This window comes from Myiozetetes cayanensis, unplaced genomic scaffold, assembly GCF_022539395.1.
Source record: "Myiozetetes cayanensis isolate MyiCay16 unplaced genomic scaffold, myiCay2020 scf10, whole genome shotgun sequence".
NCBI lineage: Eukaryota > Metazoa > Chordata > Aves > Passeriformes > Tyrannidae > Myiozetetes > Myiozetetes cayanensis.
This window is the reverse complement of record NW_026086605.1, coordinates 20,875,600-20,899,781: the sequence shown is the minus strand read 5'-3', so window position 1 is coordinate 20,899,781 and position 24,182 is coordinate 20,875,600. Positions and strand designations below refer to the sequence as shown.

General features: G+C 34.8%; 1 protein-coding gene across 7 annotated transcripts in view; it reads left to right on the top strand.

The window, feature by feature from the left end:
- The window catches only part of PPP3CB (protein phosphatase 3 catalytic subunit beta), a 47,974-nt gene that overhangs the window by 18,003 nt on the left and 5,789 nt on the right, over nt 1–24,182 (top strand). For 3 of the 7 annotated variants that reach the window (XR_007627464.1, XM_050305813.1, XM_050305814.1), the window contains exons 6-13: nt 4,734–4,873; nt 4,971–5,048; nt 5,148–5,242; nt 6,757–6,882; nt 8,677–8,754; nt 13,165–13,249; nt 14,130–14,227; nt 23,659–23,717. Coding sequence is in view for 6 of the 7 variants with exons in the window: in XM_050305813.1 (XP_050161770.1) it covers nt 4,734–4,873; nt 4,971–5,048; nt 5,148–5,242; nt 6,757–6,882; nt 8,677–8,754; nt 13,165–13,249; nt 14,130–14,227; nt 23,659–23,669 (711 nt within the window). In the remaining variant the exon portion in view is untranslated. Of the gene's footprint in view, nt 1–4,733; nt 4,874–4,970; nt 5,049–5,147; nt 5,243–6,756; nt 6,883–8,676; nt 8,755–13,164; nt 13,250–14,129; nt 14,228–19,702; nt 19,733–21,419; nt 23,123–23,658; nt 23,718–24,182 lie in introns of those variants that run through there. The other 4 variants (XM_050305809.1, XM_050305808.1, XM_050305811.1 and 1 more) reach the window with 4 other exon arrangements.

The following is a 24,182-nucleotide window of genomic DNA, read 5'->3' as shown; positions in this document are numbered from 1 at the left end:
CAGTTATTCTCAAATTTCTTTGAAAAATTTTTTTTATTGTCTTAATCATGTGGATTTTAGGTTTGACAGAATGAGACATGGCAGTATTTAATAGAAATTCAGATTTCTGTTTGAAATGGCAGATTTGGTAGGTATTTGAGTAACAGTTGTAGAGTACTTCTCACTGTGGTAAATGTTCTGAGTGTAACAGCAAGACATACGAAAGCAGGTTTTTAAAATTATACACTGGAAACACTAAACAGTGATGTGCAGTTTAAAGAGAAGAGGACTGTAATGACATGAGATACCTGTTTCTAACAATGTGGATGGACTGCTGATGTCAGGTGGAGATTTTATCGGATGGGAATTTTCAAACTCAGTTGCTTTCCTTTTTGCATGTTCCTTTTTGGTTTATTTTAATTAACTTAGCTGACATCTTGACTGCTGCATTTGGAAATCAAAACCATTCCTGTTATGATTAGTAACAGCTGAAATGTACTTGATTTCAGCTTAAAACATAAATAGGTGGTTATAAGAAAGCTTTGGGATTATAGGTAAGGATGGAAAAAAAAAAGTTATTTATTCTCACATGGAAGAAGGTATGTGGAGGCCTATTGTAAAAGCCATGTAAATGTCAGAGAGAAGGTAAAAGTATGTTCCTAACTTGTTTCTATAACATATAAATATTGACAGCCCATTTTGTCCTTTTATCTTCATGTATTGTATTTCTCATTTTCCTAGCATTTTCTCCTTTACTTGTGCTCCATTTTTCTTTTTTACCTCTTCCTCTCCTCAGAGTTATAGGCTATCCAGTTGAATCTCATTTCTGAATTTACCGTATTTTGTTCACTTGGGTTTTTTTGTATTGATTGGACCATTTCAAAGGCTGGAATGTCAGTTATTTCACTTGCAGATGCTACATTACCAAGCAGAGTGATATGAGAGGAGAATAAAATGGTAGAAACAGAGAGGGAAGCATATTTACAAGATCAGTGGTGTAAATGTGAGTGTACTGAGGCACGGTGCATTGTTGGATCAAACACTGCCGTGTACAGAAATCCACGTGCATTGTGCAGAGAAAGAGAAGTAAGAGAGCAAAGCAACCAAATGGTGCCGTTCTGACAACGCCTTAACACTTCTCACGTTACAGATGAAAGGCAGCTTGGTCAAGGCTTTTTTGGAAAGTAGTGTAAAGGAAACATATTTTGGAAAGCCACTGTCATGACAGGATTGTCATTCATTTTTCTGTTAATCTCAGTCTTGCAGCTAGTCTTGTTTCAAAGTGTCAAGTCGTCTGGCCTGTACTTTCATATGTGCTTCTACAACGTTCAAGGTTACATTAGGGTGAAACACAAGCTTGTATGTTTATATATATATACATGAAAATCTGCATTTTATTTTGTTCTGATAAAAAACATGTTTATAAATATAAGGCAGTGTTAGAACAGTTAGAACTGTTCCTTGGGCCTTTTTTGTTTTTTAAAGAATCATCTGGTAACTTGGAAAAGGCACTATGCATGAGTTGGCAGCAGCTTCAATAGCTGCATTAGAGCTTGGCATGCACTGATATTCTAAATGTAGTTAAATAGGTGATGTGAAATGCTCCTTTTATATCTAGGAAAATATCAAATAGTTGGGGTACAAGTGTGGTGTGTGAAATTACTTCTTTAAACAGTCAAGACAAGCCTTCTGCTTTATTAGCAGAAGTTCTTATTAAGGAGAGGTCTTCTCTGCAAGCATGTGTAGGCATACTCACCTGGCATAAGGGAAATCCCAGCTCTATAAACAATATAGGAATCACCTAAGAAAAAAAGACAAATTCTGTTCAGGTGCAGTTTCTTCTGGATGAAGCCTTTTATCAGTATTGCTGACTTTCAGGATGGCGATAAAACCATAGAAATTAAATTATTATTTTTCCTGTCATAAACTTACTTCCAGAAGAGGACAACTATCATACTAGCCATGACAGTGAATCCTAACAAGAAAGGTTGCTGCAGGTGTTTCTTATTTCGGGGAAAATGGAAGTTTGTGAAACTTGCAGTAATCTGATTTTTATTCTCTGAATGTCACTTACACAAATATTCTGATTGTTTTGGTAAAGAAACACTTGTCCATCACCTTACAGATGCTGTTCCATTGATTTCATTTACACTGCCAAGAAACAAAATTCCAGGATTTTGATTTTCAAGCTTAGTATTTTACAAGGAGGGAAGTGTCCAGATAAGGTTATGGCGACTCTAAAGAAGAGAGACAAAGAATTTTCTTCCTTGTTTACAACAGACGGTCATTATTTTGTTTAGCTCATGGTGATACTAAGACTTGGTCAGCAAAGTGCCTTGAAATATATGGCAGCACTACTGGGAATCTGTGTTTATAATACCTTGCTTCCTTTCTGTGGTCTGCTGAAATCTCCTTTTGTTTAGTAATACATCAGGTGACAGCCACACTTCACTGGCCTTCACACTGTTCTTTAGGCTTTACGATGTGATAGTTCTCAGGAAAATGAGGACAGATTAATTAAAACTGGTGTCTGTATGTGAAACTTCTGTGAAGGTCTTTTGCCTCAAAAGTAAAATTGTTTCAATTTGCTGTACCTTAATCCACCTCTAAGGTTTTGGTACTCCTCAATATGAACATACATGGGGAGGTATAATGTACCTCAAATTAGTAGCCCTGACTGCGTAATAGCTATAAATTAATTGAAATATCTCACAGTATATTAAATAATATACTACCTATTTCTGTTTAAATACCAGGTGTATTGATTCTTATTCTTGAATAAAATTGTCTTTGTTACCTTAATCATATTTAGAAATACATTAAGCTTACTTGTACTGGGATTGTTTTACAATAGTCAAAGAACAGTCAGAAATATTAATTAGTAACAAGTGTTTTGAATTGACTCATGTCCTTTGTTAACTTTCTTGCTGTGCCAATACAAAAATCCCCTTAAGTTGATTATTCTGATTTGATATGTACACTCTGGGTTGAGTAGCTTGCAGTGACATTTCCTTAAATTTTGAGATGTCTTGAGAACCATAGTAGACTGTCTAATGAAGGAGACACTGATTTGGTGTGTATGTAAGTATATTTATTTTTTACACACTTCAAGAAATGGCTTCATTGTTGTTTCAATGCTATGAGAAAGTAGTTTGAGAGAGAGTCACATTAATTGCAGCCAAAGCTTTTTATTTATAATGTCTCTGTACATTTGGCCAAAGTCATAAGGAAAATCCTTGAATACTAACTAAAGAAAAAAACCTTAAAAATGTTTTCTAGACTTTCAGCCTTCTGTATTGCAGGAAACATCAATCAGCAGACAGTTGAAACTTCCTTGTATGAATGCTTCTCTTAGCTTCTGGACCCAAATTTATTGCTGGAGGTTTAGAAACTTGATGGTTTAATCTACAGAAATTCAGGTACTTGCAGAAGTTGATGGACTGACTTCTTCAATCTGGAAGAAATACTCCATACCAGGTTTATCATCCAGTGTGGGAAATGTTAAACCACAGGATTTTTAATATTGAATAAATTCCGACAACAACTTCAGTTAATACCTGCCTTACCATTATCTGGCAGGAATTTGTAAAGATCTGGACCTCTCCACTTATGTTACAGGTGGCAGCCTCGGGAGCTCTGATTTTCCAGGGCATGAGAGAGCTTGGCACTACTGCTGGTTCCATATTTGAATGGATTCCTATGGACCGTTAGACTCAAATTCACCAGGTGCTCACCAAACCTTCCTTCGAACCTGTCACGAAGAGTTAAGTGTTCTCTAGTACCATCAAAATCATCTTCTTTGGTATGGGAAGTGAAGTGAGATAAATGCACTGTCCATCAAAGAACCGTTCCTACATTTCTTGGATAAAATCATCTTGTGAACAAACTCCAGCTACATAAAGATCAAATCAACTTTACATTGAATCTGGGATATCTAATTTCATTTCTGGGACATCAGAGATTGCCTGTTACTTACTTAAGCAGGGTATTTTCCTTTTACATTAACAAATGCACTGTCCTCCTTACTTCTGCCCCTTTTGACTGTGGTTACTAGAAAAGTTGCAGGCTGCTGAAACAGGTGTTTCAAGTGGAAATCAGTAAAGAAGCAGCAAGAGAAAACACAGACATCTCCCAAAATGCTTATGGCCCATTACATCAGGGCTAGAGCTGAAAAATAAAGCTTGTATGAAAGAAATCTTAAGACAGCTGAGCTTAGTCACATCTTCATTGCATTGTTAAACAGTCCATTATGGAGACGGGTGTTCCAGGGTGGTTTGTTTTTCTTTTGGTGGTTTTTTTGGATTTCTTTTGGTAATATGTATTTAGTCTCTTCTAGTCGGTGCTAATTATTCATGCTTTTCTTTCATAGTTCCTGTTTTCTGTACTGTTTCTCTTTGCTAATTCCTGGTAGTGTCTCCAGATTGGTAGATGTGGCATGTGCATGAAAAAGGACCATTTTGTTCCTTGTCTGTAACTTGACCTGTATTACACATATCCATCAGTCTGGAATTTATCTCCCTTCTTTTTACAACTAATAAATCTTATTGCTCTTAACAGGTTTGGTTCTTTTGGCATGCCTCTGCCTTATTTCATGAGGAGGAGAGAAAAAAATATACAGAAACTACTTCTCTTTGATATGGTTGGGATTTATTCTAAAAATGCTTGGTATTGATGGATATGTAGTTTAACAAATGTGTAAAACTTACTGATTTAATATTCAAAGAGTCTTTGTGCTGTTACCTTTTGTTAAACAGTTAGATAGATTCAAAGAGCCTCCAGCATTTGGACCAATGTGTGACTTACTGTGGTCAGATCCGTCAGAAGATTTTGGAAATGAAAACTCACAAGAGCATTTCAGTCACAATACAGTCAGAGGATGCTCATACTTTTATAGGTAAGAGTATGCTATGATCTCATTGGGTGTTTAATACTGATTCTTGCTGCATATTTTAAGAGAATTTCTTTTACTCATAATTGTTTTCATTTCACAGCTATCCAGCAGTTTGTGAATTTTTGCAAAATAATAATTTGTTGTCAATCATTAGAGCACATGAAGCACAAGATGCAGGGTAAGTACTTCGTGTCTTTCAAGGAATTATTCATGGTGTAAAATAAAAATTAATTGCTTATTTGCTGTAAGATGTAAAATAATCTGTTTGGTTTTGCAGTTATAGAATGTACAGGAAAAGTCAAACTACAGGGTTCCCATCATTAATAACAATTTTTTCAGCACCTAATTATCTGGATGTCTACAATAATAAAGGTAAGAACTTATTATTAATAATTGTTTTTAATAATAAAGTTGTCTAACTAGATAATCTTTTATCAACAACTTTTTACCAGGTAAGAAATTAAAGGACAAAAAAAATGTAGTAATGAAAGTTATATTATGAAGAAGATCATGTACCATAAATGCCAATCTCTTGTAAGAGTACCTTGAAGCACAAGTTGGGGTCAACATTTCCTTTGTGAAAGTTGTTGCTGTTCAGTTCTTTTGAATGTATCATCTGGTGTTTTCCAAGCAGAGTTTTCCAGTGCTATGAGTTTTCATTCCTCTAGTTGTCTTTAGTTGGTGAACTAAGCAAGGAAGGGAGGAAGCATTGATCAGAAGCCTGTGCATAAGGTAGTTTGTGTTGTGTATTGTGGCACCTGGGAGTCTTAATTGTGATGATAATTCTCATAATGGTCCTGTATGGGAAATCAAGAAAGAGCAAGTAGGAATCAAAATACTGATTACCAATGGAAATATTATTAAGGAGGTATAAAACAAGGAATTCATTTTTGTCCATCCTCTACTAAGATAAAGTTGAACAGGAGAAGCATGTTTAATAGTGTGAAGAATTACAGAATTGCAGAGAAGAGCTTAGCTGTGAACTAATATTATTCATAGATAAGAACAAAATTCAAGAACAGAAATCAAAAATAAAGCCTGCTGAAATTAAAGTATGATATTTAAGTAAGGCATTTCAAGTAGGTGATGAATGAATGATCTCCAAATGTTAAAATAGTGTTCCTTTGAAACCAAGACCTTTTTTTTTCTTAAATATATTGCATTTTCTTCCACCCACCTTCATAGAACCACCCCCCAGCCCATACCACTTCTGTAGGGTGAATAACTATATACAGGAAAATATGGGTTCTTGTTACTTGCACTGATTGCAAAGCAAAGGGGAAGTAAAAATAGCTTCAAATGGCTATTTAGGTTTTTCCACTATCTCTATGGATACCGTGTTCATAGAATCGTTTTTCACATCATTCCCAGTGTAGTGCAAGTATGGAAAAATGCAATCAATGTTTATTTAGCTTTAGAATGCTTCTGGTTTTCTGGTGTATTTCTTTGTGCTTCCCCTTCTCCCTCATCTTCTAGATGTCTATGGTTTTACTCCAGAGTTACAATATGGGAAGACACATATTAAGAATAAATCCTGAATCTGCATATACTGGATATACTGCTGTTCTGAGTTAGGGTTTTGTTGAAGTTGATGAAGTTATGCCTTTTCAGGACCTTTAAAAATCTTTGTTCATTATAGACCTATAATAGGATAGTACAGAACTATATTGACATGTAAGAGTGCCTTAAACTGTAACATGCGCAGTAAAAATCCAAAGCTCTCCATTAGAAATCTGTCCTTTAAATACTTGAAAGAAAGAGAACGGAGTATATCTGCGATTATTTAGTCTATGGTATAAATAGAGCTAAAACAAGACTCTGACTTCACATATGTGGTACTTACAAGTTTTAAACATTCTTTTCAAAATGTCTGAATTTTATTTTAGCTGCTGTATTAAAATATGAAAACAATGTGATGAATATTCGTCAGTTCAATTGTTCTCCTCATCCTTACTGGCTACCAAATTTTATGGACGTTTTCACATGGTCTTTGCCATTTGTTGGAGAAAAAGGTAAGCAGATGTTACACATTAACTAATATCTTTCCTATTTCTCCCAGATTGATGTTGGGAAGATTTTCTTTTTCTTTTAATATATTTACCAAAGAGATTAATTGCATTATTATTATTGTGTTGTTTTCTTCACCTGTTTCAGTCCAGGTAGTTAGAACTGCACCTAATATACCAAAGGTGTTAACATAAATCATGATTTCCATTGAGGGTGCATATCTACATATAAAATTTTAACTTTCCTATATAGATTGACCTTCATTAAGGATAATTTTTTCAGTTATAATTTTTTCTTGTAAAAAAGATAATTTAGCACAGATCCTCCCTTTTTTTTTTTTTTTTTCCCTCTAGAGTTGATAACTGAATCTAGGACACTGGGGCCCCAAGTAGTCCTCAGCTGAAAAGCAATGAGGTTAGAGGCTATTTGGGTCTGTTTAAAATCCTTCTACAAAGGAACTGTTCTTTTTATAAGAAGAGATCTGGAGAGCTCTTTTAATTTCTTTGAAAAGTATTCTTGTAGTTATATATTTACAGTTGTGTAAACATAGAATTCTAGATTTGTGTTGTCTTTAGTAAGCAGTTAAATGCAAATAATTTAGATACTTTTTACTGTGGTTAACCCACTCAACAATTTTTTTAATATTTAAATGAAGGGACCTGACATTTGAAAGGAGATTTTTGTTTATATCTCTCTTGCCTGATAATGCAGTACATAGTATTTTCAACAGCAAAGGGATATCCTGTGTATTTTGCTTTTGTTGTGATGCTGGTAATGACACCCAGCAACTTATTTAGCAGTACTTGAGTGTCTCATTGACCTGCTGTCTGCTTCAGACTGCTGGAGTCATGTCCTGTAGTTTGCCTTGCCTTTGGACAAATACACTTGTCCACTCTTGATGAAGGATTCAGTGTCAATAATGTCTGGTCTGCATTGAACAGATCAAAATCATCATAATTTGGTTGGGCTTTTTTTGTTCTTTTCGTTACAGTAGGGAGTAACTCCTTCCCAAGAATAAGAATATCACCATAGTAGATAATACAGGGATTGTATGAATTAGTAATGAAGTGGATGAATTAGTATGAATTAGTAATGAATAAATGTAGGCAGCAATTTACAATGTTTTTAAGAACCAAGCTGTACTTCTGGATAGGTTTCTGAACATTCTAGGTGGAGGAAATGTTATGAAAGTTTTAAGATAGAGTCTGATATGTGTGGGAAAGATTGAGTGGCAGAATAAGGAGGAGTCCTGGAGAAAGAAAATGCACAAACTTGTCTCAAAAACTTGTATCCACTATGTTGATATTTTTAAGGGGAGTTTGAAAAGAGATGTAGTTTGCATCGCATTTATATTCTAATATTTTCCTGCTTGGGCGCTTTTGCTACGATGCCTGCAGGTGCCAAGAATGGAACAGTTTTCTCAATTCAAGCCTGAATTTGAGCGGTGAACATTTTTCATATTTAACTAAAGTTTGCATAAAAACTAGTTCAAACACTTATGCTAACATAAAACTATTATTTTACATGAAGAACTCCTTGTAAGACAGGAGAGGAAGCTCTGCTGTGTTCTTTGATTGTTAGCTTGTGTCATTTTAGCTGCTTATTTTTCTGAGCTTTTTAAATTCTATGACAGCGCACATCAAGAAAAACACTATTTTTGAAACCACGCTCCTGAGCAATGGCTGTGGTGAGGGAAGTTCATTCACTAGAGCTACTGGTGACTTACTGTATCTTGTGTGCATGGAAATATTTTAAATTCTATGCAGAATGAATTAAAGTTTATTTTTTTTCCTGTACAGTAACAGAAATGTTGGTGAATGTTTTGAGCATTTGCTCTGATGATGAACTGATGACAGAGGGAGAAGATCAATTTGACGGTAGGGATTATTACTTTAACATATATAAATCTTCTTAATAGTAATACCTTGTGAACAATAGTTAACTTAGACTGGTGTATTATTGCCTGGAGTTGGAAGAAAATTGCCTTCAGGTTTTTCTTTAGATGTTGATGCTTTGGGGAGCCAGAGAAGGGAATTGTGATTGTGTTTGTGATCAAGAAGCAGTAATGGCAACCTTTGCTAATATTCATATCTGATTTCTATTTAGAACTTCTTGTGGAAAATTCTCAGAATTTCTTAGCATTTAAGATTTGAAACATACTAACTTACCTTTCTAATATGTAGAATAAATTTATTATAAGACACTAATTTCTTAATCATTGCTCTTCAATAAAGAGTTGATGTAGGTGAAAGTCAGATATACTATTTTTTTATGGCAAAGTACTATACATAAAGTATGAAATGCAAGTTTGTCTTAGTGTTTGAGTTTAAAGCATAAAAGTTAAAGGTCAATTTGTGTATGTACGTTATATAATGTGTATTCGTGTACTGAATTACAACATCTTTCTGTCTCTTAAACTGAGATACAGTAGATTGAGGAGGTGTTTGTAGCATGATGATTAAGAAGCAAAATTAACATGAAGACCTAGTGTATCACACTTTGTTGGTTTTTTTACAGTAGTGCCTAATGTCACACCTAAAAGTTTCTCAGATTTGCTCTGTTTTATCCAACAACAGAACTGATTTTGTGCATTTTTTGTTGGAGAGGAGAAAGGGAAGTTTCAGCAGCCTTTGAGGAACATTTGATAACTCCTGTGTTCAAATTAGATATCAGGGTGGTGTTGTGCTAAGAAGCTGTGTGTTTTACTTTGGAATGCTTTGGTTCTGTGCCACTTGAACTTTGCTGTTATGGATTTATGTTTGCAAGAATAGTTGTTTGTCAGATGATTGCATATGACCTGTCTGTAGTACAGTAGTTGCAGTTTCCTAATTTGAATTATTTTATTCTTCTGTCTCCTTTAACAATTTCTTTGCTTGATGCATCTCTTATGCCACCTAGGTACTGTCTACGCTTTATCTTTCTATGTGAATGCATTTTTTTTAACTGTTGGCTTTCAAGTTTCCACTTGTTTATCATCAAATTTTAAAATATACTCAACAATTCCACTTCTTGTTTGATGAATGCATTTTTAAGTGTTGCAGTTTTCCATTTTATTTTTTTCACATTTCTTCTCCATTTCTTCTTTATTACCACTACCAAGTTAAATATCTTTATTTTTTTTTGTCTCACTCACCTTTTTCTCCATCGTTCACTTCCTTTTTTTCTGGACTCTCCATCTGAAGAGCGACTCATATATGGCAATAAAAAAGGTACAGACCAGACAGAGTAGGAATGTTTTGAAATATGACTTCACAAGTATTAATGAGAAAATACCTTTCTGTTGAGAGACATATGTAGTATTTTATGATTATTAATCTTTTTAATGGGATGGTTCTAAAGACTTGTGTATTTTGTTATCAGAAGTCATATTCCAAGACATCTGTCTTTCTGTGCATGAATTTTTTTCCTCCTTTCTTCCATTCCTTTTTTTTCTGTAGAATTTCATTCTTTTACCTATTTCTAAAATTTTATCTTTGATCCTGCATGTGTAGGGAGCTTTCAGTTGTCCGTCTTGCTCTTTAATACTTTCCTCATGAGCCATATTTTTAAGGTTGTGCATGGAATGTGTTTATGCAATGTTCCAAAAACTGGTTTGTGTAGTACTTTTAGTTTCCTTAACTGAGATGTCGAAAAGGTACTTTTTGATCCCGTGTGCTATTTTGAAGATTCAAAATGTAAAAAGAAGCTTACTAACTTAAAATCGTGGTCTATCACATGTTTTTCAGAAATCCCAGGGTAGATAGTTTTGTACAGAGAAATTCTTCTGACCATTACTTACCTAATAATCAGTTTGTTCTCTTTGTCAGTTTCACAGAATATTTCTTATACTTGGGAATGCATTAGATTATAGACATGTTTCCAGGGTGTATGTGAACTCTTTGGGGCATAATAGTATCAACGTTTCAGCATTTGTTTCTTGTGCCAGTGTTGGGAATAGGAAATGGGAGAGTTCTTTGTCATATCTCCTCTAATCTAGGGTGTAATCAAGACATTCTGCAAGCCGTGTTTTCTTTAGCAACCAGGATTCAGTGGCCACATTAGTGCAGTGCTGCAGCCTGGAGTAATGCATTTGGCCTTTTGCCTTGGCTGTGTTGATTCTGGAGGGCTGGGGCAATGAGAGCATGGTGAAAAAAACAAACCAACCTAAATGAAACCAAAACACCTAAACTACCCAAAAGCAACCTTTCTCCTTTCAAGGCATAGGGACCTTGCAGAGTTAGATCCAGGCACTAGCACTGCCTGAAATCTTTCCAGCCTGCATGTTACAGCTCGGCCTGTAAATAGGTGTAGGTAGGAGCAAAATTGAGGAACTTACAGGGAAAGATTAATGGTTCTTCATTTAGCCCTGACCTTTTCAAAAACATTGGAAAAATCCCCTTCTCATTCTAGATTCTCAAACTGCTACTCAATAGTATTCAAAAAGTAAAAACTTCTAGAACTTTAAAAGTTAAAATTGCAAGGAAATTATTTTCAGTAAAAGTTGAATGTTTCAGCCTATCCTACTCAAAGTTTTTCCTGAGCCACTTGTTTTGTCCTTTTTTTAGTTTGATGTCTTCAGTTTCTCGAAGTTTTAATGTCTATAAAAAACTGTATTCAGTAGTTTCTGTTTTTTTCATTTCATTTCAATGGATTGGCAGATATTTGTCATACCCCGAGATTCTTCCACTGTGGTCTTCCTAAGGTTGTCTCTTGCTCCCTTTTTTTCTTTGTCACTACTACACATTTTCCATCTTGTGTGGTTTTGTTGTTTGACCTTATATGCTTTATCTTTTTAATTTATTTGGTTTGGCATTTGGGGTGGGAAGGCTACCCATTCCTGTGGACAGAAGGCCTTGTGTTGTTGCAGCTGTGGTCTGAGAAGTGTGACTGTTGTGCTGGAGTGTGTGTCCTCTCCTGGGGAAGTTCCATACTAGTGAGCAGGGATGGAAAAAAGCTTCTTCCACAGCTCCCTTTTTTTGAATGCAAGTAGGTGAATTTGTGGATGTGCAGCTTTCCTCTGCCCACTTCTGTGATCCTCTCTTCTAAGTTCTTGCAAATTAATATAAATTTATATAAATATGTAAATTAATAAAAAAGTAAAAAGTTGGCAACTTTTTATTGAGTACCTTTGTCCCGGGACTGATACAACACTGACATATGGAAGATCTGGAATACCTAACAGAGCTGTCTGAATGTTCACTTTTGGTCCCCTATGGTTGAATTCACAGTAGGACTGAGTTACTCTTACCTTGGTGTCATTAACACTCTCCTTCCCCAGCGGCTGAGGAGTAATAAGGATTTTGATTTTGATACCTCCTCATCTGCCTTTACTATTTTAATGGAATTGAGAAGTCAGCAAAGGAAGATCTGAGGGGAAGGGTGACCCTGAAATTACCTCAGTTGGTTAGAGCCTGGTGCTAATAATGCCAGGGTTGTGGGTTTGATCCCCGTATGGGCCATTCACTTAAGAATTGACTTGATGACCCTTGCTGGGTCCCTTCCAACTTAGAACATTCTGTGATTCTATGACTTTCATACATTGAAGCAAAACAATAACGTTTAGTGTTGGAGAAAAGAGTTTCTTTGTCATGTCAAGGTGGCTCTCCTTCCTAAGCCTCCTTTCAGAGTTTTGTCTTCACTCTTGTCTGCCACAAATGGTAGCACTCTGCCCTGTGGAATATGCAGTGTTTACTCTAGGTCTTTTGGTATTCGTGATTTCTGCAAATGATGCAAGCCTAAGGTGATGTGGAGCATAGACTTAAGTGGTAAGGGAGGTACCAGTGCAATTCTTTACCATTTTATTTTCTCTCTTTTTTTTTTTTTCTTGTCAAGTTTTGTTTTGGGTATTTGACATAAAAACAACTGTTTTCTCTCTGACAGCTGTGTAACAATTAGAAACTCTTTATGTTTTGTGGCTTTAATATCTCTTTGGCTTCTACATTGGGCTGCATGCCTACATCTTGATATATTAAGATGTCGGTACTAAAAATTTAAACTGTAAAATTTAGGCAAGTGAGTTACAATAGTTACTACAGTGTAGTAATGGTAATTTAGATGCTTAGTAGCTTTGGGAAATCACTGTGAACATCCTACACGTTTTTGTGTGTGTTTGGTGGACACAGAGGTGATGATGGTTTTGATGGCATTCTGAAGCCAGAATTTAATGACTTCGTGCCCTTAGGTGTTAGGGTACTGACCTCCTGTGAAGAATAATGAACTTAAACAGTTGTGTTGAGTTTGATGCACTTTAAAATGGTGATCCTCTAAATAGTCATGAGTTTGAGACTCTTTTCTTATTCCATTGAAAGTAGGTACAGCTGCCGCACGGAAAGAAATAATCAGAAACAAAATTCGCGCAATCGGCAAGATGGCGAGAGTCTTCTCTGTTCTCAGGTATTTGCATGACTTCTGCATTCCTAAACCCCTGCTATGTATGTTAGGTAAACATCTCTTTTTCAGGATAATTGATGCCAGATGTTTTTCAGGGAGATCACTGTGCATCCAAATCTTTTTTGGCGTATTGGTGCAGGCCATTAATGTTGGTATTTTTGGTTAAAGAATATTTTTGAGTTATTTTTGAGACATGTTTGAGGAAATTAGAGAACATGATGTTTAGTTTACACATTGTTAGTCCTGATGCTATGAGTGTTGGAAAGGCAACACTGAGATAGAGATTGAAATCAAAGGTGTAATGGAGGAGGTCAGGACTGGCTCTGAAAATTTCTGGCATACCAGAAATTTGAGGACTAGAGGGTTTCTGTTTCAGGTTTTTACTTATTTACTTTCAGATATTTAAAAAATACTATATTCTTATACTTTTTTAAATCTAAAGATTTCATGATCATATTCACCCAAAATGTATAATTTTTCCACAGACCATAATTGCTCAAATAGGGATAATTTTTTTAAAGTTATTTCCTGAAGTATAGACACTTTGAACAAAATTGGGGATTGTTTTATGATACTGAGATGCATTCAGTGCCTCCTGAGGCATTCAGTGCTAATTTCAAAGCTAATGACTCTGCATGTGAATAATTGCTCAGAATTTGGTTCAGAAGTAGTCAGCATTTATAACTCCTAGACAGAGGAAAGACTGGTATGAAATAGAATCATTTTCCCCTTTTTAGTCGTTTGAATTGGAATTTACATTCAGTCTTCACATGCTTAAAGCAGAGCAAAAATAGTCTCTCCCTCTCCTCATCCATTATTTTACTTCAATGCAAGCTTTCATGCACCGGTAATTTAAGGTTTTGGTGTTGTTTTTTCTCACCAGGGAGGAGAGTGAAAGTGTGCTGACACTCAAGGGTTTGACTCCCACTGGAATGTTACCTAGTGGAGTGTTGGCTGGAGGACGACAGACCCTGCAAAGTGGTAATGATGTTATGCAACTTGCTGTGCCTCAGATGGACTGGGGCACATCTCACTCTTTTGCTAACACCACACATAATGCATGCAGGGAATTTCTTATGCTTTTCAGTTCTTGTCTTAGCGGCTGATACAAGCATAGTGTTATGTGTTAATCAGGCAATGTGAAATGGATACTTAACCAGGGTATAAAACTAAAAGCAAATTAGTTCAGCAGTGTCAGGCCACATTTTTCAGACTCCGAACTTCCTTAGCTTACAATTTTTCAGGTGGGATGACCACATAGATCCGATATTGAGGCATTTGATCATTACAGATACAAAAATGGTAGTCTAATTTTGCATCATTACTTGTTTGCTCTCCATTAAAATGGTTTTATTAAAGTTATGTTAGTATTTTCATTGGCAATGTCAAATAGTTGTTGATATTAATATTAACAAACAGCTACAGGCTGCATAGTTCCATATGACACTCCACTGGCAGATTGGAATGTGCTACGTTTTGTATCCTGGTAATTAATGCCAAAGTTTGTTCTCTATGTTGTTTGTCAAATGTTCTATGTATAATTGACCTCCCTGAATTGTCCTTGTAACATGCTGTTTCCTTCCTCTGCAGATGTAGCTGCTTTCTTAGATCTGTCTGTCTCTCTCTAGGTATAGATGTATGTCTGTATAAGTGTTAAAATTAAACCACTATCCCAGACACTTGTCTGTCTCTTGATGTAGAAGCAATGTTGTAGCACCTTGTTTTTGAGGTTTGCTGCATTTGCTGCTGCACATTGTCCGTGCATTTGAAACAATAATGTACTTGAAAAATATTCAGCAATTGTTATAAAATCAGTTGAGAATAAAGGGATTGAATTTAAAACTTGTAAATAAATCAAAATAAAAGGGTGTTATTAAGTGTGCATATATTTTTTTGCATGAAAATAAAAAGAACTCTATACAAAATATACCTGTAATCTGGCTCATTGAATATTTTGTAAAAGGTTTTTATTCTTTTTTTAGTTTGTTGAATCATTGGATCATATTTTTCACAAGGCCCATAAATGATTAACTAGGCCTAGGGAGAATGCTACGAGATTGTACCACGTGTATTAAAAGAATGAAGTCCACGTTTCTGTTCACAGTGGTGGATAACTAAAATGTACCAGTCTGAGACTGGACTTCATATCAACAGCACTCTTTAACATAAATTATTCAAAGGCTTTTTATTGGCCATCTTCAGTCTTTACTAGAAAGTATAAAACTTTTGTATGGGACTGCTGAATTTTATAACTATTGAAAGATTGTGATATATGAATATCACTTTTTACACAATCTGTTTTCCAAGAGTAGCTGCTTTTCTCATTTTGTGATTTAGACCGTTTACTTGAATTTTTTAAATTTCCTATGTAGTTTTTTTTAAGCCTTTCACTACATTTTCTATTAAACTATCAAAGCTGTTTTTCATAGCTTTGAAGCACAAATGTCACATTCTAAATCATTTTTCAGTGGACATATAATGTCTACAAGTAAGTTTATATGTCCAGTGTATGTATGTGATTGTTTTGTGAATGTCTATAACAAGAAATGGTGTATGTTTCCTAATCCATTCAACTATTCCAAAAGCATATGTTCTAGCTTTAATTTTCATTGTTTAATAAGATACTTTATTATGCTTAAAAAATGAGTCTGCATTCCTCTCATTTAACAGATTATTATCCATGTTACATTACAAATATCAGAGAGGATCAAACTGACTAGAAAATTTTTTAAACATAAAACATATGACTTTTTACAATTACTGAAAATGTGGGACATTTGGAAAGTATGCAAAATGCATTCTGGATTTTTGTGGGTGTGTTTTTTCTTGACTAGAACTTTTGATGGCAATATTCCTGGATGCACGACATTAATATACCTCATTTGTTTTAGTCATGTTGATTGTTCAAATTAAATCATGCCAGCTGTTAGTTCTTCTTAAACTGAAGTAATTTCTTTTTATTGATACGCATGTTATTGTTTCAGTCTTTGAAACGTAGTTTTCAAATGATAATGCTCAATTGCAAAGCTAGAAGTAAACCAAAAATAAAATAAAGCTTCACTAATCGATACTTTTCTAAACCATCATAATATCAGAGAATTTATATTGGCAAAAATACGGTCACTGATAGTTTAGCAGGATTTCTTACTACAAATACTTAATTACTCTTTGAAGTATCTTCTTGATCAGTATGCTATTAATTATTTAAACTAGTCTAGATTTGCAAAAATAATAGAATGTAATATTAATTGAAGGAATTTTTTTATTCTGTTCTTTTGTTTGCTTAAAAATACACAGAATTGACCAGTATGCCATGGATTTTCCTGGTTTAGTCTTAGAAATGCTAATTTTTCAATGGCACATTGAGAAAAACTATCTGTGCTGGTTGCTATTAAATCTATAAAAAGCTTTGAAAGTTATAAGAAATTGGAGTATATATCTATATTTCTCTAGAGAGCTGGGCTGAAAATTTTTTATCAGGGCAAATAGATACACACGGATGGAAGTCACTGTCAAGGCAATGCACGTGCAACTTCTGCATACACGCCTGTTACAGTTCTTAATGTCAGTACCGTGTTCTGCACTAGATCTTAGTAAAGGCCACTATTCCTTCAGGGATTTGTTCAGCCCAGCTGCTGCCCCGTGAGCTGCTGGCCCTGCTCAGAGGATGGAGCCTCTTGGCACTGACACTGCAGAGGAGAGTGCCCAGCACACAACTCCTGTGAGGACAGTGCCTCAGCAGATTCTCACTGTAAAACAGAGTAGCCTGAGGGGGAATTGCAATTGGGAACTGTAGGGAAGAGGTCAAACAAAGACAAGTCAGTTAAAAAAGATAATTTTGGAAAAAAGTGCAAACCTGCAGCCTATTGAAGAAGTCAAAGTGAGAATTTTTTTTTTTCATAAGTATATGGATATATTTTTGAAAAACTAATCATAAGTTCCTTTTAGATAGCTTTAATGTACTAGGATAAAAACAGACTTTGGGAATTCATGACCTTTTTATGTTTCTAAATTTTTTTAATCTAGATTCATTTTTTATGTTCTTTATATTGCTTGCATTGTAGTAGCTGACATATTAAAGACCATATTTAAGTACTGTTATTTAAAGTAACATCTCCTAGTGACTTATTCTGTGAACTGAATTCAGTATTTTCCAAATTGAGTCAACATCTTTTAAAAATTACAAAACACTTAAAGCTTTATTCTGCAACATATTAAATGCAAGCCTAAATTAAAAATTGCAAGTACTTCAATGGAAGTCAGTTGAACTACCCAAATACTTAACTTTCATTTCTGCCTCTGCTGTTAAGTCAGGGAGCAGTAAGATAGTTTTTTAGTTTTATGTTGAAAACTGACAAGGATTTTCTGTTGGATTCATCCCTTAAGTAAAGCAGGGGGAGACCTGAAATTGAGGGTGGAAATGCCACTGAAACCTGTTGCTTAAAATTTACTCTCAGTCGAGAATTTTTAGAGCAAAGACTTCAGAATTACCTGTTAATAGGATCTAGTATTTGTTTGAGATTTATCAAGTATTACAAAGAATATAGTTTTAATTTAGATGTACTTGCAAAAGAGAATCCAGCAAAATTATTTTCCAAATTGAGTCTTTACAGTGTGGGGTTTTTTAAGTGCCTATATTTTCCAGTCAGTTTGTTCTTTTATGTCAAGTTGAAAATTATCTTTTTCTTAACTGTGATGTATATTCCAAGGTCTTTTTGGAATAGTAATTCTAAAAGTAGAGTGAAATAGGACTAAATTTTGAAATTTACATTTATGACCAAGCTACATAATTTGCAGAGATAAATCAGTATTCATGATCTTTTCAGGAAAAGATTGAAAACAAAGACTTCACAGGTAACAGGAAATGGTGGAAAGAGGTGGTTTTTTTACACAGTTTTGTATTTGTATGGCAAATTGATTATAGCATGAAATTATGTATTTGGTGACTTTCTAAAATAATTCTTAAATTTATTTTTACAAATTGAGAAAGTTTCTTTTCCTTAACGTAAACATAAATAACCATCTATTCAAGTGGCTTCTTGATTTAATTCTGGAATTACCCTTGTCTCTGTACATTTAAGTGCAGGAGTTTTGGGGGGTTTTTCTTCTTTTTTTGTTCCATGGGAAGTGCGGTATGTGCAAGTCAAAATGCTGCATTACCCTTAAATATTCCACATTATTTTAGTAGCACTTAATGCAAGTATCCAATTTTTTTTTTGGTCTATCTCAGTGGAAATTACAATCTTAAGCAACAGTGAGCTTGAAGTATAGTGTAGGCAGTTCATACCTAACAACATAGTGTAGCATAGTGTAGGTGATTGGAATGTTGTGTCTGGGTTTTGTTGGATAGGAAATGAGAAGTAATAAACTTAATTCTCTTTAAAGAATTCTATTCTGACCTAATGCTATATTTTCTTATATAGGTATTTTCCCCAGCATTTGCTTGAATACTCTGTTATGATTTTTGTTGTTAACAGTATGTATCAAGCACTACACAAGTAGGTTTACGACTATATATGCTATTTTTTTTGTTAATGTTTCCGAAATTACGGTATTAGAGGCGTGGCAAATAGTAGGGGAGGTAAAAAGTTATTACTCCTACTGAAACTTAGCTATAGTTCAGGGTGCAATAACAATAACCTCATGTTTAAGCTTGATGTCTAGAGCTAAAACTATAAGGAAAGAACTCACAAGAAATTACAGCAGATGTCCTGGTTATTTAGTTTGAAAAGCAGCTAGTAAGATAGATTTTTTTCATATCCACATTAATTCACCCACCAAGATTATGTTAAATCCGGACCTCTTCCTGATGTAGACTTTGTTTTTGATTCAACTAAACAATTTACATAACTTTGTAAATATGACTTACTAGGTTTGTCTTTCATGGCTTAAATTTCATAGATCAGTTCTCAGAGATGCCGATTTTAGCTTAAAATATGGTGAGAAATTGAAGTACTGGTTAAACGTAAGGGAGCTAAAGATAAAGAGAAAATTAACTTCTTATTATTAGAATGTTGCTAGTTTATTTTTATAGGGTCATTCCTGGTAATTTAGTGAAGCTCACTAATGCACTTTAATCTTCAGAAACAATCTCAAATAGATTTTTAGTACTTTTTAAACCATACCACAACTTTAACATCAGCTGAAATTTTCTATGGTTTCCTAAAAAAAACCCTAAAATTTACAACCAAAACTTACAGATATGTGCAGTTAATAGCATCATTTAATTAGTGTTACTTTGTTAGACTTTTAGTTAATAACCTGTACTGGTTAAAATTTAGGAGAAGTTTCACTTAAAAACAACCCCCCCCAAACCCTTAATTGTCATTTTAACTAATTGTAATCTAATCTGGCGTAGCATACTATATTAAATTGATCATTGCCTTTTCTGCTATGCGATATTACACTCTTCATCTTTCTCATTCATTTTGCATGCATCTGCTCACTTCTGTACAGCCACTGTAGAGGCAATTGAGGCTGAAAAAGGTATGATCAGAGTCTTTGCCCTTGGCAGAGATCTGTGGTGTCTGGGAGGGAATTCAAAAGTACTCTGTGTGGGTGTGTTTTATTTTCAACTTGCACAAGCAGAGATGAATCAACTGCATTGATTCATCCCTTTTACATGTAACATTCATTTCTGGCTTTAGGATGATGATTATCTTTAATATTTTAGGGAAATTCTTGGGGGTTTTTGATCTCTTTTTGTTTATTTGTTTTTTACAGAATATGCAGTAGGTTTTTGTATAGCATGTTGTGATACGTGGTGTTGTCTTGAAGTCCTTAAAAATGGTAGTGTTTAGTGGTTTTTTTCTGCATTCAACTGCAAGGTTTTGTTTGATTGTGGGGAGGGGATGTTATATGTGGAAGGAGGGTTGTTTATGCATGCTTTTTCTCATAAAATCTATTTAATCGCTTTTAACATGAGATTTTAACTTTCCATGACACATCTGGTAGTGCAAGATGTATAAATATGGGTTTTTTCTATAGATTTTGAATATAATTTGTTGATCAAATTTATTTCCAGTATCCCAGACTGTCAGTATAAGACTTATTAAATTCCATGGATTATCAGTGCTTCTGTGCTAAATAAGTTGTATATATGTTATATACATCTTCTGTTAGTGGTATTGAGCAAAATGCCACCGAATTATTTAGTGTTCAGAGTATTCAGCTTCAGACAGTGTGTTTTCAGAGAGACTGTAGTTCCCTCGTGGTCAGTATTCAACGAAGTGAATGACAAACAGCGTAGCAGTTGAGAGAGCTGCCTTCGGGGTTTTTCAGATTTAGTTGCAAAGCACCATTTAATAACTCTATTCTTTGTTTTTTTAATTAAGGAAGTCAGATCTCCAAAAATATAAACAAGTGCCATATTCTGTTCTCACACACACCTGCAAGAGGTCCTGTTGTTGTGAGTGGAAAGCTGTATTTAAATCTCCAAAGAATTATTTCATCCCAAAGACTTCTGTCTTACTATGTGGTCAGCCATTTTCGAGTGTAAATTCAACTACAGACCTCATTCATTAAAATAATCAGTAGCAAAATAATACCTATTTTCTATACTTATTTTAAATACATTTGTATTTAAATGATACCATTGTTGAACCACAGTGCTAATTTGGTGATTGTGGTTGTGTCCATTTCCATCATCCACATGATTAGTAGCACAGTGTGAACCACATCCTGCAGTTTTGCCTGCATGAAAACTACAGGATCAGGCCATCAGTGCGTGTGCAGGATCTAAATCTGCTACTACTTTTGTAACCCTTTGCTGCTTTGCCTCCGCTGCACTTGCTGTGCTGCTTAGATCTTACTGACATTGCCCCAGAGAGAAGGGGGATGTTAAGATAAGCCCAATGTGCTGGGCAGCAAAAGCAGTTGGCGTTGATAGCTGGCCCCTCCAGGAACACGCAGATGCAATCAAGGGGGCTTAAACCCCTTGATTCCTACTTGCAGAATATTTGCCATACTTTGTTCTTTTTGTAGCAAACTAAAATCATGATTGCCGTGAACATTTCAGGAAAGCAGGTTAGAGAAGCTTTTAGTAATACAGTTGCAGAGCCATAAGTTTCTTTGGCTGATTTCTTACCCTTTTTTAAACATCATTTGTTAGAAAAAGTATATGCTTTCAACTTATTTTTCCATTACTGACATATCAAATTTGCATTTTGTTAAGCAATACGAGGATTCTCTCCGCAACATAAAATCTGCAGTTTTGAAGAAGCAAAAGGTTTGGATAGGATCAATGAGAGAATGCCACCAAGAAAAGATGCTCTTCAGCAAGATGGTATTAATACTATAAACACAACAAATGCCAATGGAAACAATGGAACTGGCAACAACAATGCACAGTGACCACGTCAGCTTCTGGTTTACTCACTCATGTCTTGCCTGAGAATTCCTAGATTACTGCTTTTTGATGTGACAACAAATGAAATAGGGGGATCACTTGAAGTGACTACTTAACACGAGGTGAAAAACCATCTGACTTGATCCCACTGAAGAGAGACCATCATGCTTTTGAGACAACAGCCCCTCTCTTACACGGTGACCCAACCTCCTGGGAGCGTGCCTCACCTCTGTGCACAAATGTCCATCACTGGCTGCTGGAGCTTCAGAAGAGATCTGGCGAAAGAATCGGGCTGTTCTCACTAAAGCACACCTAGACTAGCATCTTATGCTTATCGTTGTCAACACTTTTAAGTTTACAAATGGGATTTTTCTTTCAGTAGAGGTAGTTTGTTTGTTTGTTTGTTTTTTAAATCAGACTTTCAAATACAACCCTAAGAGCTAACTATTTATTAATGGACATCGGTTTCATGAAATGTCTTTAAAATTATAGATTAGAATGGTCTTAAAATATCTGAGGCTGCAAAAACTGTATTTTAAATACACAGAAAAAATGCCAAAAAAAAATCTCAGTTGGTCATTCTGTAAAATGCTGACCTCAGGTTTACTCCTTAGATGTTGCTAATTCTATATTGTATTCACTGTATTTTTTAGTTACAGCTTATCAGAAGATTTCTATGTAGGAATGTTTATTACTTGAACACAGATTTAAAAAAATATTTAATTTAGAAACTTTTTTGCCCAGCTTTTTCAAGACTCTTCCCCACCTTGAATTTAAAAAAAAAAAGTTATATATACTAATTATAAAAGTTAAAAAAAAAAAAAAGGAAGTGTTAATTTTAAGGTACTTTTAATTGAACTTTGTACATTGTTTAATTAAGTTTTGATTCATATCAAGTCTGTAAAGCTTGGCATTGTATTTTGTGTATGCATGTTTTCATTTTGCAAATATTTAATATATAGACCTATGATGTACATCTATAGGTTACCTAGATGTTATGGGTACTTTTAGTTTATTGTGAGTATTACGGTTGCATAAATAGCTAATAATCACTGGGCTGAATAGCTGAAAGCTTCTTATTATTTTTAAATCCGTAAAGGAAACTGAAACTGTATTGGACATACTTTTTGTTTAAGCAAAGCAGCGCGTAAGCAATTGCTCTGTTCAGCTGCTAAGGCATTAGTGAAAGTGTAAACTTGAGACTGCATGTATTTTGGTATCTACAGGACTGCTTGGTTAAAATAAAAATTGAAGCCCTGTGCTAATTTGTTCACAAATAATGGACTGTACTGATTGCCAGTGTACTTTGTTATATATTTTGACATTTGCTACATGTTTTTCTCATCCCCTGGAACACAACTTGAAACTTATGTCACTAGAGTTCATCTCCCTTTTTTTTTTTCTTGGTTTGCCATAAACTACAATCTGTACATACCCCTAAGTTGGAAATTTTATGCATGTTCTGAACTATTCAAGTATTTTATAAACAGTAGCACACAATAAATTTTGTGCATGGGCTGCGGCTCCTATCACTGTGTATTGGTTTTATTTGGCATATATAGGTCTCACCTTGAAAATTGTTTAGATACAGTCTTCAATATTTATTTGAAAAATAGCATAAAAGGTCAGATTTAGCTTGCAGACAACTAGTTGAATATAAACATTATTTAATTTAAATTGTATTCCTGCTCCATTTTTTTTTGCTTTTGAGTTCTCTCTCATAGATACTTTGTGTCTGCTAAGCCAGACATCCACTGTTGGTTTGTACAAGCTTGTCAGAGCAGGATTAGTTAATTCTAAAAGGCTCTTAAGCATTGCTGTATTTTGTGTGTTGGTTTGAACTAAACATTCTACACGACTGAAGTGTGTTAGGGCAGCTTTTTGGGCAAAGGGGAGAACTGTTTGTCATGACAGTCAGTACAGGTACATTAATTAGTCTTTTTGGTATATTCTTTTTTTAAAAAAAGACAAGTTGCTGATCAGGATGAGAATAAAGATAAAAGGTAAAAATAAGTTACACACTGTTGTTAAGGGAGTTTTAATATTTGATTTTACTTTATTGCAGATGCATTCTAATTGGAAACTCTTCTCACAGTTTGAGTGCAGAAGATCAAGTTAAAAATGGTAAGTTTTTTGGCTTTTTTTATGAAGTGCTCCCATACATATCATACCTCTGAGCTGTGCAGTCTGCACATGATATCCTGTTAGAGCAGAACAAAAACCTGTTACTAAGTACAACTGAAATTTTACATGATGAACATGGTGCTGGTACCTTTCTCCTTCTGAGCGGTAGTGGAAAATGTCTCAAACTCACAAGACATTACTTTTCATTATTTGATACTCAGATCTCGGTTGTGATGAGTAATCTGACTGGCTGGAGTTGTGTATGTGAAGAAAATACAATCTTTGGAAAAACTTCATTGTAATTGGAGAGGATTGGTTCTGATACTTGTGTGGCAGTAAGTGCCCAGCTGCAATGATGTTTGCTTCCCTGAGGATTCCCTTGCAGTATCCATTTTGCTGCTTTAAGGATTCCCTCACAGTATCCATTATCTGTAGTAGCTCTTGCCAGATACAAAGGCAGATCTG